Source organism: Myodes glareolus, chromosome 6, assembly GCF_982192425.1.
Source record: "Myodes glareolus chromosome 6, mMyoGla1.1, whole genome shotgun sequence".
NCBI classification, from domain to species: Eukaryota; Metazoa; Chordata; class Mammalia; order Rodentia; family Cricetidae; genus Myodes; species Myodes glareolus.
In genome coordinates, this window is record NC_142031.1 from 28,653,371 (window position 1) to 28,668,182 (window position 14,812).

Genomic DNA, 14,812 nt, shown 5'->3' on the forward strand with positions numbered 1-14,812 from the left:
GTGGGGACAGGTGTAGGGGCACTCTTCAGGGACTCACCTGGTGGGGACAGGCACTTCTGTCACCCCTCCCAGCATGGCAGACTGGACAAGACGAACAAACGCAATGAATGGCTGGTCCAGGAAATCCACCTCGCCCACAAGCACATTGGAGGCTTCTGAGTCCTTGGGAATCTTCTTCATGAATTTGTTTCTCCGCTGCTCCAGGAGGAAAATACAACCCAAGAAGACTTGACATGCTCTTACTCTCACTTCAGAGAGCATAATTTCCACAGAAATTATCAAGAGACTGAAATAAATGACCAAATATTCTCTCTAGCTCTGTCGATGATGAAACTCAATGTTTGTTAACCCGAGACCAATTTTGGCTTCATAGATGGTAGGATCCCGTCACTGGCTAGACCCCAAGACACTCCACTGCTGTGTGAGCTAAGGGTCAGAGAAGAGCCCTGGGATAGCTCCCACCCTAGCCTCCTTTGCTGGAACTTAGTGGTAAGCTGCCCAGACCTCCCTCTAGGCCTTCACCTTTGGTGGTTGAGAGAAGTCAGTTCTGATGGTCTGTTTGCCCTTGGCCCGGCTTCCTCACTCACAGCGATCTCTGGACCAGTCTCTAAGAATGCTTCCAGGTTCCCCACAAGTGGACCTCCTGGAAAACTCATGGTTCTTCAACCTTAAAACCTAGACCACTTAGGGGGGGTCTCACTCCAGTCCTGCTGGCTACCAGCTGTCCAGGGCAAAGTCAAACAGATGGAAAGTCCTCTGCTCAAACTGTCCCACCCTCCGTCTTTATGGCCTCTCTTCTCCAGAGCTATCTGGTGGGTTACTTCTACATTCTTCTCAGTCCTGGGGGTGTCTGGTCCCTGCAGAGAAAGGTCCTCAAGGCTCTCCACTCTTGACACCGAAGGCCTCCTCCTTCCCTGCCTACCTCTGAGTCTAGGGCAGCGCTGTCCTACCTGGTCTGTGTTTGGGGTGTGAGAGATGTCATTCATGCTTCTACTCTGGGCGTGACCTAGGAGAGACAGGAAAGCAGGCTTATGAGGGGAAGCCAGGCTCACAGCAGTCTCTGCCCTTGGCCCTGAAGGCGGCAGCCAGGTGCCCTTCCCTCAGCTCTGCAGCTCCTTTGGCTGTCATCCCCACTCTCTTTCTCTTCAAGGGAAGCTTGCTTGAACAAGCAGCTAGACTCCAGGCTCTACACTCACTCATTCCTTAAAAAATGAGTACTCATAGCTTGAGCTCTGCTTGGGCCCTACCTTTTTTTTTTTTTAGCTGCTGTAACATGATGGGCTGGCTTGTTGGGGTTTCTGTCCTGCCCAGTACCCCATAGCTGTTTAGCCCCAAAGAAAATCACACAGAGATCTCTATAAGTTATAAACCATTAGCTCAGGTTTCTTATTAGCTCTTATGACTTATATTAACCCATTATTCTGATCTATTTTTGCCATATGGCTCTGTACATTTTTCAGCTGGCAGGTCACATCCTGCTGCTTCGGTGATCTGGGCAGGAGTGGGAGGAATCAGCTTCCTTCTTCCCAGAATTCTCCTGTTCTCATTGCATCATTTCTACTTCCTGTCTGGTTTTCCTGCCTATATTTCCTGCTTGGCCAATCAGCATTTATTTAAAACATAAATTGACAGAATACAGACAATTCTCCTGCACCAAGCGGTATTCCTTTTTTTTTTTTAAGATTTTATTTATTATGTACACAGTATTCTGCCTCAATGTTTGCCTGCAGGCCAGAAGAGGGCACCTGATCCCATTATAGATGGTTGTGAGCCACCATGTGGTTGCTGAGAATTGAATTCAGGACCTCTGGAAGAGCAGTCAGTGCTCTTAACCTCTGAGCCATTGCTCTAGCCCCAAGCCCACCTTCTTAGCCCTCACCATGGATATGTGGACCCTGGGCTCTACCTTCTCCACCCATGGAAATGTGGACCCTGGGCTCTACCTTCTCCACCCATGGAAATGTGGACCCTGGGCTCTACCTTCTCCACCCATGGATATGTGGACCCTGGGCTCTACCTTCTCCACCCATGGATATGTGGACCCTGGGCTCTACCTTCTCCACCCATGGATATGTGGACACTCCACCTCTGTCACAGCCAGAGCTCAACAGAGAACACTCACAGAGATGTCCGTAGCTGGTGCTGTGCCGAATCCTCAGGTCCTCGGTGGAACGGTGCAGAGCTGGGCCTGCCGAGGGGCTCCTGGCAGAGCTGCGATCTGGAAGGGGGAGGGGAGGGCATGTGGCCCCAGTGTCCTTGCCACTACAGACTCTCTGGTTAGCACAGTGGCTATGTAGTCCCTTCAGACTAAACAAAGCTGCTACAAGACATAGCTTCCCTTCCAAGAATAATGCTTAGAGAAATAGGGTGAATAAGATTACCTGGGAACGGGGCTGGAGAGATAGCTCAGTGATTCAGAGCCCTGGCTGACTTTCCAGGAGACCCAGGTAAATATTTGTACAGTGGAAAGGGTGATAGAATCCACAGCTGGTTAAATCAACATTGGGTGCAACAGGCTATCTGCCTTTATCTCTGATTCTGTCACTCTCTGGCTCCTATGCTTGTCTGCTGGGCTGACCAGGGCTAGGGCCCTCAGACTTCTCAAATACTGAGCCAATGTGAACAGTCTTCTAGAGTGTACAGTCTGCTTTCCCCAAATGGCACCAGGCTTTGCTGGTCATAATGACACTAGAAGCCAGGTATACAAGCCCCGGCACACTTGGGGTGACCTCAATGCTCCCACACCTTCATGTGTTCTGTTTTCTATGGAGGGTCCTGGCTTCTCTTGGGGGCAGGGCTTAGTGGAAAACCCAGCTGTTTCATAACAAGCCATCCCTATAGGCATTCCCTGGTGCTGCACGGGTCTCTGGGAAGGTTCTAACCTATCGCTCTTTCCCAGGATGCTCTCCAGACCACCACAATCCAGAGCTCCCGCGTGGGATCTAGGCATTAGGACACCTTTCAAGGACTGAAGCCGTTGCCATGTGCAGGCCTGGCTGTGAACCGTCTGTTTGTGCTCTGGTGTCAAGGACAATATAGAGTATGGCTGCTCCCGCTCCAGGTCTTCCAGAGAAAGAGGCTGGGGGAGCCCCAGAACCTCAGCATTTCTTCAGGATCATGAAGTCAGAGACTTCCAGCTACTGAGATGGGCTCTCCTGGCTACATGTCCTGTGCCCACCTGAGAATAGCCTACTCACTTGTAGTGGACACCGACTTCCCAATGTCTGCAAGGGAGCGGTGGATGGGCTTCTTGGTTTGGTGACGATGCTTCCTCAGGAGCACGTAGCTGACCCTTTCCCGGAGTTCTGGTCGCAGAAGCCCGTCCTCTATCTGCTTCTCAATGACATCATCTGGAAGAGAAATAAACAGGCCAGGCCCATGTGGGGTCTGGATTCTTCCCTGGGGATTGTATGAGCAAAGGGATCAGGGAGTTGAAGGTAGTTCTGTGGCTTTGCCCACTGACTGCTGGGACTGCCACCCCCAATCTCTTCATGTATAAAGTTGTGTATATATCTCCAGCTGTGTGCACGTGTGGCTAGAAGCCTATGCTCTTTCTATCCCTGTTGTGAAGCATGCATGAAATAGAACCTATAAGTGTGCCAGGACGCTGTGACAAAGGCTTTTCATTCTCCCCAATGAATTCTCTTTTAGAGGAGAAATAGTTACAGCCAAATCAAATGCACTAGATAGAATAAAAATCACAGGGATGTTTAGGGACAAGAGGCAAGCCACCTTCTCTTTTGACACTCAATTTAGCAGGAGTTAGTTTGCTAAAGAAGAAAGATGGCCCATTTCCTCTGAAAAAGGAACAAGTTGCCATGGCAATAGTACCCTCTGCATATTCACGGAGCCCCTTTCCTGTCTGCTGCCTTGCTGAACCACACTTCAAGGATGCTCTTCACCTAGCGGTTGGAGGTCTGTGCAGTGTGGAAATCAGGGCATCTAGGACACTGTCTGGAGATAGCTTCAGAATCAAACTCATCTCTGCAGAATCAGGCGAGGGTTGAACTGGCCAGTCACATGGACCCTCGTTTGTGGGGACCACGGCAGAGATGCCCTCGCCTCACCTATGATCTGTGGTAGGGAGCCGCTGTCCAGGTCCAGCAGCACTGTCCCCGTCTGCAGGCAGGTGCGGAGCTCGAAGAGGCTGTGCAGGGACAGCGTGGACACGTGGGGCTTGCTCCAGCGTTCTCCTCCTTCTTCCACCTTTTCTTCGAATTTTATCCACCTGGAAGAGGTAAGAACGGGGCTCAGCATGACTGGTACTCTCAGGAGGAGGCCTGCCCCAGGTCTCCCCAGTAAGCCCTGCACAGCACTTTCCTCTGAGATAAAAAAAAAAAAAAATGTCATCCTGCAGGAAGCTCCTTAAAAAGGAAGGCAAACAACTCACAATAGCTTCATAAAGTCCCTAAAACTGACCAGACTCAGTAGACCCCTCCCTGCTAGAGTAAGCAATAAAGGCTGAGAGTCCCTCCCTCTCAGAGGAGCAGGGTTGAGCTGTAAAGAAGACTCTCAGATGAACCAAGCTACCCGAAAGAGACAGAAACAAGCTGAGCTGCCCGGAAGAGGTTTAGACCAATTTAGTCACTTGGAAAGGACACTCTCTAACTTGTTGAGCTGCTGCAGGCTGTGCAGTGTGCTCCAGGTCCCCAGCTTTGTGAGCTGTCATCCATGCTGGGTGGGCTTTAGTGATACAGCTGTCTTTGAGTATGTCCACTCCAGGAAGTAACCCTGTAAGTATTCCTATAAGTAACCCCAATAAAACCCGCAGTTCACCAATGTCTGTCATGAACTTCCCATCTGGGGCAAGAAGATGTGTATGTGTGTCTTCTCCGGAAAAATGTTGTCACCCAAGTAGACACAGACCTGTGAGAACATACTGTTGGAGACATTGGCCCTGAATTCACAAGCAGATGATCTCTTAGGGCTGCTCTTTGCCTGTCCCCACACTGACGAGATTGTCATGCTAAGGACAAAATGATAACAGACAGGCACGAGGAATCATTCTGGGGTGACAAAAGTATTTTAACAATAGAATACGATGGTTGAACAGCTCTATACATCAAAAATAATTTACGACTTAAATAAGACAATATCAGGCTATTTTTATAGTAATAAAATTGGCTTTTTTAAAAAAGTCTCAATTAGAACCTGGTTGCTGAGGATTGGTTCCTCAATAGCGCCTCTTGCGGTTTTCTAAGAACGCGGGAAATGTCCCCAGATAAAAAGTATTTCTCTCGGAAGGGTGTGCGTGGGGGAGACAGTTATGCCAATAAAGTACTTGCTGCATAAGCATAGGACCTGAATTCAGTCCTCAGTAGCCACACAAATAGCCACAGGTGTGGAGGTGTAAGCTTGAAATCCCAGCACTGGGGAGTGAGACAAGACGATTTCTCTGTGTAGCCCTGGCTGTCCTGGAACTCGCTCTGTAGACCATGCTTACCTTGAACTCATAGAGATCCGCCTGCCTCTGCCTCCTGAGTGCTGGGATTAATGGAGTGCGCCACCACCATCCGACCCTTGTTGTTTTTAAAGATTTATTTTTAGTTTATGTGTATGCAAGTTTGCCTTATATAAGTACATTGTATGCATGAAGTGGCCCCAAAGACCAGAGGAGGGCATCGGGGCCCCTGGATCTCGGATTCCAGATGATTTGAGCCCCCATGTAAATTCTGGGACCCAAACTCAAGTCCTCAGAAGAGCAGCCCACACTTTAGCCATTTCTCCAGCCCCTCATCTTGTGTTTTAGTTTTGTTTGGGATAGATATTGACTGAGTTCAAAGCAAAGTGATGTATCAGGAGATATATTTGTCACGGAGCACCAAAAGACTATTATTTCTAACAAAACTCCTTCCACTCAATAAGAAATTTCAGAAAATGAGCCATTCCTGGGAGACATGAGGAGGAATGAAAATGTGGCATTTGCTAGTGACCTGGGCTCCTTAGCTACTACAATGTGCTACCTTCATTCCTCAGACTGCCAAAAACTAAAGTCTGGGACTGGAAAGATGGCTCGGCTGAAGGGCTCTCGCTCTTCTTGCAGAGGACCTAGGCTCAGTTCCCAGCACCCACGTGACAGGACCGGCTGTCTTTAACTCACTCTCGTTCCAGGGGATCTAACACCTCTTCTGGCCTCCATAGAAACTGCACACACATGGTGCACATGCATACATACATGCAGGCAAGCACTCATACACATAAAAATAAACTAAAGAAATCTTATACCACCACTAACAACAACTAACCTATAAAGACTGACAAGGTCCTGTGCTGATAAACAGCACATGCCACGGTGTACAACAGTGCACGGTGCACAATGCACAGTGCACAGTAGTGTAGCACTACCACTTCCTTTCGGTAGTTAGTGTGTGTACCTTTTGACCCGGTGGCTGTTTCTAGGGGTATGGCAGGTGTGCAATTTGTGTGGGAGGTCCTTCTGTCTGTGTGTTGCTTTTATTGGTTAATGAATAAAGAAACTGCCTTGGCCTGTTGATAGGGCAGAACTTAGGTAGGCGGGAAAAACTGGACTGAATGAGGGAGAAGGAAGGTGGAGAGGGAGATGCCATGGAGCCGCTGGCACCAGAGATAGACATGCTAAAACTCTGCTGGTAGGCCATGACCTCGTGGTGATATACAGATTAATAGAAATGGGTTAAATTAATATAAGAGTTAGCCAATAAGAAGCTAGAGCTAATGGGTCAATCAGTAATTTAATTAATATAGCTTCTGTGTGATTATTTCAGGGCTGAGCAGCCGGGAACTAACTAGTGGCCCCCTTCAACATCAATCACACACCTACTTTTATAAAATGAGCGCAAAGGTGCTTCCTACAGCTTTGTGTGCTAGAAGAAGAACTGGATTTCAGTGTCAACGTGATGAATACCTGCAGAGGTAGATGAAAGTGTAAGCGAAGGGCTAGAGAGGTGGCTCAGTGGATTAGAGCTCTTGCTGATCTTGCAAAGGACCTGAGTTTTGCTCCCAGAACCTATGTCAGACAGCTCATAACTCCCTGTAACTCCAGCTCCTGACCTCAGCAGGCAATGGCATATATTCCCTGCCCAACCCCATACACATAATTAAAAAGAAAAAAATACATTTAAAATCCTCAGAATAGTCTAAAAAAGATTACCATAGACCAGCAACATTGACCGCAGAGGCACAAAGGTAGGGGTAAAAGCCCATGGAAAAGCCAGGCACACTAGGCACTGCAAGCCCCAAACTCCCAAGGGAAGACAGGGGATGAAGATGGGGAAGGCACTGCTCTGCTCTGAGCTTAGAGGGAGATCCAGGAGGGCAGCAAGGCGTGTTAGACACTAGCCCATGCATGCAATAACAGCAGGAGACTGTGGAAAGCTGGTAAAGCTGATGCAACTTCATCCATTACAACTGCTGGGGATAAACACAGAGGGGGAAGGAAGGTACATGTGTCCTTCAATGCAGAAAGTTTCTCTTTATTGTCCTGACTGGCCTGAACTCACTGTGTGGCTATACTGGCTTTGAACTCACAGAGACTCACCTGCCGCTGCCTCCCAAGTACATGTGCCTAACCCAACCAACTGTGGTTTTGTTTTGTTTTTGAGGTTGCATATTTATTTAGTGGGTTATGGAGGTAAAAGGGAAAGGAAGAAGGGGAGAAGGGAGAAGAGGGAAGAGAGAAGAAGAAGAAGAAGAAGAAGAAGAAGAAGAAGAAGAAGAAGAAGAAGAAGAAGAAGAAGAAGAAGAAGAGAAGGAGGAGGAGGGGAGGGGGAGGAGGAGGAGGAGGAGGGGAGGAGGAGGAGGAGGGGAGGAGGGGAGGAGGAGGAGGAGGGGAGGAGGAGGAGGAGGAGGAGGAAGAGGAGGAGGAGGAGGAGGAAGAGGAGGAGGAGGAGGAGGAGCAGCCACAGCAGCAGTTACCTCTACCTCTTTGGGAGAGAAGCAGAAAGGAAGAAAGAACTCATCCGTGGTTTTGAACACTAGATGAACTGATCTAAGGAATGTGGGCATGGCTGCATAATTGAATGAAATTAACGAATTCTTGTCACTTCTTTTTAGGTATTGCAATGGTTTAGTTGTAATTACCTTTATTTTATTTTAGAGACTGGATCTTGCTCTGTATGTAACCCAGGCTGATATAGAACTCATGAACCTTCTACCTCAGTCCCCCAAATGCTGAGATTTCAGGCTTTCCTTACCAGGCCAGCCATACGACAATGTTACCGCAGTTGCGTTAAAAAGAAGGCGGTGGGGCTGGAGAGATGACTCAGTGGTTAAGAGCACCATCTGCTCTTCCAGAGGTCATGAGTTCAATTCCCAGCAACCACATGGTGGCTCACAACCATCTGTAATGAGATCTGGTGCCCTCTTCTGGTGTGTGGGTATACACACAGGCAGAATGTTGTATACATAATAAATAAATCTTTAAAAAAAAAAAAAAAACATGGTGACCTTGTATAAAGAGTAGGATCCCCAAAGCCTGTAAAAGTTGGAGGCAGCCTGTTCCCACTGTTAGGAGTCCCACAAGAGGACCAAGCTACACAACTGTAACATGTATGCAGAGTGCCTAGTTCAGTCCCATGTAGTCTCCCTGGTTGCCGGTTCAGTCTCTCTGAGCCCCTAAGAGCCCAGGTTAGTTAGTTCTGTGAGTTTTCTTGAGGTGTCTTTCACCCCTTTGGCTCCTATAATCCTTTCTCCTCATACTGGCTTGGTTGCCATGTCCAGCCTTACATTGGGGGGTGGGGGTTACTGAGACTTATTGCAACTTGATACGCCATGTTTTGTTGACACTCATGGGAGACCTGCCCTTTCCTAAACAGAAATGGAGGAGTGGATTGGGGGATAGGAACAGAAGGGGGTGGCAGAGAGGAACTGGGGGGAAAGGAGGAAGGAAAAACTGTGGCTGGGGTGTAAAATAATAAATAAATAAATTTATTAAAAAAAAAGTAAAAGAAGGTGACCTCAGGTTGGAGAGATGGTTCAGCAGTTAAGAGCACTTGCTGCTCTTGCACAGGTCCTGGGTTTGATTCCCAGCATTCACATGATGGCTCACAACTGTCCACAACTCCATTTCCAGGGGATCTGATGCCCTCAACTCAACAGGCACCAAGTGTGTGTGTGTGTGTGTGTGTGTGTGTGTGTATGTATATATATATATATATATATATATATATTTGCATATAGCAATACACATACAATAATAACAAATCAATCTAAAATATTCTTACAGAAGGTGATCTCATTTTTTAGAGACAAATACTCAAGCATCTGCAGGTGGAATGATGTGGTGGTTGGGACTTGCGTTAAAGGACCTGGAGCATATGACCCGGCTAATATGACCTGGGAATATGTCTGGATCAGGGTGTGGGGGACCTTGAGATTGGTCATGAGCTAATTGGTAATGGTTGAAAACTGGGTGATGGGTACATGGAGATGCATTCGAATACACACTATTTTTGTGTAAATTTGAACTTTCTGTAACCCAAATGCTTAAATATTTTCTAAGTTGAATAAAGACACAGGCTATTTCTAAAGCCTCTGGTCAAAGCCAGGTTTACAAGCTTGTGGATGCTTGATGGAATGGTTCATGTAATCTCAAACAATTCACTGCAAAGCAACCTTTATGCCACAGTTGGCTTAGAGTTAGAGAAACAGGTCAAGTGGAAAGAAAATCTCTGAGTTGGAAAAAGACTTTTAGGTATTTCATCCAGTCCTGGTCAGTGCCATGGCCTCCATTTCCGTGCATGCCGGAGGCAGGAGCCAGGTGTTCCCGTCTCTGAACAGAACCTTAAAGAGTCACAAGTTCCGGAAAGCAGCTCTCTGTCCCAAAGAGGGAGGTTCAGACCTGAGGTCTTTTCTGCAGCTGGTAACTTGACAGGTCACTGCTGATGCAGACATTAACACAAGCAAGAGAAAGAGCATCCCAGGACTGGCCACCAGGTACAGTCCAGACTCCGAACACAAACCCTCAGGCCTAGGAAGGTCTAGGAAGGACTGAAAACCAAGATAGAGCTGGGGCTGGAGCTCAGTCAGGAGAGTGCCTGCCCACAATGCAGGAAGCCTGTGTGTGATCCCCAAGCACCACATGAAAAACAACCTGGCATAGCCAGGTGTAGTGGTGCACACCTTTAGTTCCAGCACTCAAGAGGCAGAGGCAGAGGCAGGTGGATCTCAGAAAGTTGGAGGCCAGCCTGGTCTACATAGTGAGTTCCAGGCTGCTAGGGCTACATAGTGAGACCCTGTATCAAACAAAAACAAGACAACGAACAAACAACCAAACCCAACATGATGGTGCCAGCACTTGGAAAGTAGAAGCAGGAAGATCAGAAATTCAAGGTTGACTGGCCAGATGGTTCAGTGGGTAAGTGTGCTTGCCAAGAGTCTAGTGATCTCAGTGTGAGTCTGGGGCCCACATAAAGGTGGAACAAGAAAACTAACTCCACGAAGTCACCCTCTGTCCCACATCACACCAGTGTGCAGGCACACACATAATGCATTTTAAATAATCTAAACAAAGAAGTTCAAAAACATTCGCAGCTGCGTAGCTGAGTTTGAGGCCAGCCTGAGCTGCAAAATCCAAGGTGAATCCCAGACTAATTACATCCAAATTTTAGAACCCTGGGAACTAGACGTTGGTGTTATTTATTTAAAGGGAAGATGCAGAAGGGCTGCTGAGACAGCTAGACTATAAGAGCACTGGCTGCTCTTGCAGAAGATTAGGGTTCGATTCCTAGCACCCACATGGCGCTCACAACCATCTATAACTCCAGTTTCATGGATCTGGTTTATGTGTGCTTCTTGCACACTAAGCAAGTCTTCTACCAACTGAGCTCTGTCCCCAATGAAATTTGTTTTTGTTTATCTGTCTGTTTTTATTTTGTTTTGTCTCTAATATAATATCCCTGTGCTGGTTAGTTTTATGTTAACTTGAAACAAGTTATAGTCATTTGAGAGGAGGAAACCTCAATTGAGAAAAAAGTCTCCATAAGATCTGGCTGTAGGCAAGCCTGTAGGATATTTTCTTAATTGGTAATTGATGGGGGAGGGCCCAGTGCATTAGGGATGATGCTGCCCCTGGGCTTGTGATCCTGGGTTCTGTAAGAACAAGCCATGAGGAGCAAGCAAGTAAGCAGCATCCCTCCATGACCTCTGCATCAGCTCCTGCTTCCGTGCTCATGGCCTGCTTGAGTTCCTGTCCTGACTTCCTTCAGTGATGAATTGTGATGTGGAGGTGTAAACCAAATAACCCTTTCCTCCTCAAGTTGCTTTTGGTCAACTTGATGATGGTATCTCATTACAGCAATAGTAACTAAGACAGTCCCCTGTGTAGCCCAAGCTTGTCCTGAACTTGAACTGTAGCCCAGGTTGGCCTTGAACTTATGACCCTCCTCCTTCAGCTTTGTAAAGGCTGGGATTATTGTTATGTCCTGCCACATATGGTAATTTTAAATAATTTATAATGCAATTCTATCTCCTGAGGAATACAACTTTTGATGCTAAGGCTATGTTGATTCTAAACATTTATTATTTTAAGAAAAATATTGGTGGAGCTGGAGCCATAGTTTTGCGATTAAAACCAGCTACTGCTCTTGCAAAGAACCCAGGTTCTGGTCCCAGCACCCACTTGGCAGCCCACAACTGTCTGTACTGCAGTTCCAAGTGATCCGATGCCCCCTTCTGGCCTCTGAGGACACTGTATGCACATGGTGCACATACCGACATGCAGGCAAAACACTCGTATACATAAAACAAATAAATGAAAAATAAATTAGTAAAAATAAGTCCTAAAAATAAAGTATTCTGTTTGAGACTGGAGAGATGGCTTGGGAGTTAAGAGTATGTGCTGCTCTTGAGGATCTGAGCTCAATCCCCAGCACAATCCACTGATAAATCCATCTCTGGGGGATTCCCTGCCCTCAGGCACCTGCACACATGTGCACAAATCCAATCTCCCATACATAAACACATAAATAAAAGATAAAAATCTTTTTAAAAGAAAAATATATACCTGTGTGAATTTTTTGTTTATTTTTTGTTTGATTTTTATTTTATAGCCCAGGTTGGCCTTAGCCCAGGCTGGCCTTAAACTTGCTGTGTAGCCGAGGATGTTCCTGAACCCCTGGACTCTCAAGAGCTGGGTTGGTCGGTTTGTGCCACCACACCTGGCTGCTGTCATACACAAACTTAAGTTTCCTCACTGAGTTGTGCTGTAATTTTCTTACCCCTTCACCCACTGCCTCAAATCTTAACTTCTCTAGGTAATTTCAGCAGCTGTCTAAGGTCTGTTTGTAATCCACTACAACATTTTTATTACATTTCTTTTTTTAAAAAAAGATTTATTTATTTATTAAAAAATAATGTTCTGCCTGCATGCATGTCTACATGCCAGAAGAGGACACCAGATCTCATTACGAACGGTTGTGAGCCTCCAAGTGCTGGGACTTGAACTCAGGACTTGTGGAAGAAGAGTCAGTGCTGTTCACCTCTGAGCCATCTCTCCAGTCCCGCAGCATTTCTTATTCGGGAGTGTGTGTAATTCTGTGGTCATGAGCATGTCACAGTGTCCTTGTGGAAGTCAGAGGGCAATTTTCAGGAGCTGACTCCCCCACTGTCACGTAGGTCCCAGGCAATGAAAGGTCATCAGATCTGACAGCAGGAACCTTTATCCATTGGCTCATCGGCACAGCCCTGCAATTCATCTTTATATGTGTAACAATATTTTAACAAAATAATATTTATTTCCTTTTATGTGTTTGAGTGTTTTGCCTGCATGTGTGAAATAAATGAGGTACATGTCTGCAGAGGCCAGAAGAGGATGTCGGATGTGCTGGAACTGGAGTTACAGGCAGTTGTGAGCCTCCATTGTGGGTTCTGGGAACTGAGCCCCAGTCTTTGGAAGAGCAGTAAATGCTCTTAACTGCTGAGCCCATAGATTCGTTTCTTAAAAAGAAACACGAATGTGAGCTGGTCCCCATCATCCAGCAAAGCCGCTTAACTTCCCAGCTGAGTGATGTCAGGACCCCGCATGTCCCATAACAAACCGAGAGTGCTAATACAGTTATGAGCCAATTGTCATTTTCCTAGAGCTGTGTGAGGACTCAGCAAGCTCTGTCTGGACCCTGTCCTCCACAAGAATGCTGTGCAGAAATGGGAGGGAAGTTTCTGAAGAATGGAACACCTGGGACTGGAGCGATGACTCAACAGTTAGGAGCACCAGTGCCTTCTCTGAGGATCTGGGTTTGGTCTCTAGCACCCACGAGGTGGCTCACAACCATCTGTAACCCCAGCTCCAGGAGAACTAATGCCCTGTTCTGATCTCTGGGGGCACCAAGCATACATGTGATACAAAACATACATACAGGAAAAACACTCACACAAAATAAAATAAATAAATCCATTAAAGAATGTGAATGGCCAGGTGTGGTGGCGCACGCCTTTAATCCCAGCACTCAGCGGGCAGAGTCAGGTGGATCTCTGTGAATTTGAGGCCAGCCTGTTCCACAAAGTAAATTCCAAGACAGTCAGGGCTACACTGAGAAACCTGTCTTGAAAAACTATACACATACATACAAACGCAATTTAAAGAATGGAACAGGTAAGCAGACCTGTCCTGCTTTCACAATTTACATGACAAAGTCACACTATACAGAACCACGTGGCGGGGGCTGAGGTGGCTCAGCAGTTAAGAGCACTGGCTGCTCTTCCAGAGGACCGGAATTCAACTCTCGGCACCCATGTGGCAGCTCACAACTGTTTGTAACTCTAGTTCCAGGGGATCTGACACCCTCACACAGATATACACGCAGGCAAAACACCAAAACAATGAACATAAAACAAATTATATAAAAATAAAATGAAAATTACACAGGGTTGATGAGATGGCTCAGTAGATGAAGGTACTTGCTGCCAGGCCGGAGGACTTGAGTTCAGTCCTGAAAACCCTAATGAAAGAGACGGGGAGAGCGAGCTGATTCCTGCAAGGTGTCCTTTGACCTCTATATGCACTCTGTGACATGCATGTGTACACACACACACACACACACACAGGCTTGCAAATAAGTAAACAAAATGTAGCATTTTTAAAGCATGTGTATTAAGGTAGGTATGTGAATAGAAAAGAGTATGTGGTTTCTACAGCCAACTTAAACACATAGCCATGGTTCATCAAACTTGGCAGTGAATTTGAAGGACTATCGCATATAAAAGCACGACTGAAGTGCTGACACACAAGCCGAGAGTTTAGAGGGCAGAGGAGGAGCTGGTGAGCATCCGAAGGCCTTGCGGACCTGTTGGGGTAACCACTTTCACCCCAGAGCTGACCAAATAAGAGCCGTGACTAATAACAACCAGCCTGCAAGAGTAGGTGTAGAAACTTAATGCACAACTTGCTTATTTTGCAGTAAGGTTTTTAACAGTCGAAAGGGCTAGGCTCGCCTTCCAATCCTTGCGTTTTCTCCTTGGTAGGCATATGGGAAAAGTCAAATTATCACCAAGATGTTGCTGAGTATAGCATCGAAATGAGACACGTTGGCTAAGCGATTCTGTTGTTTAATAGATTTAGGACAAGGAGCTGGAAGCCCCCATCTCCAACGATGAGACATGCCTGAGACCAGGATCAGACAGATGGAGCCCTCTTTCTTAATGGAATGAACCCACTTTCTTCCTGCCATGGTTACCTGGCTATCTGTGATTTGAAGTCTCCCTTTAAGCTGTCCTAAAAACCTTTGTAAGGGTTTAGGCATGTCTGGCATTTGGGAATTACTGGCGAGCCCGCCCCTCCTAGGAAGTGACTGCCTTCCCTGGACAAGGAGGAAGCTGTCCGGAGGGAGCTGTGGCAGCC

General features: G+C 46.8%; 1 protein-coding gene across 1 annotated transcript in view; it reads right to left on the reverse strand.

The window, feature by feature from the left end:
- Nucleotides 1-14,812, reverse strand: part of Slc4a5 (solute carrier family 4 member 5) — a 66,089-nt gene that overhangs the window by 42,411 nt on the left and 8,866 nt on the right. Inside the window, exons 2-6 of the mRNA XM_087907545.1 lie at nt 4,068-4,228; nt 3,198-3,350; nt 2,123-2,218; nt 951-1,006; nt 38-195 (exon numbers count right to left, since the gene is read on the reverse strand). Coding sequence (XP_087763671.1) covers nt 38-195; nt 951-1,006; nt 2,123-2,218; nt 3,198-3,350; nt 4,068-4,228 — 624 coding nt within the window. The remainder of the gene's footprint in view (nt 1-37; nt 196-950; nt 1,007-2,122; nt 2,219-3,197; nt 3,351-4,067; nt 4,229-14,812) is intronic.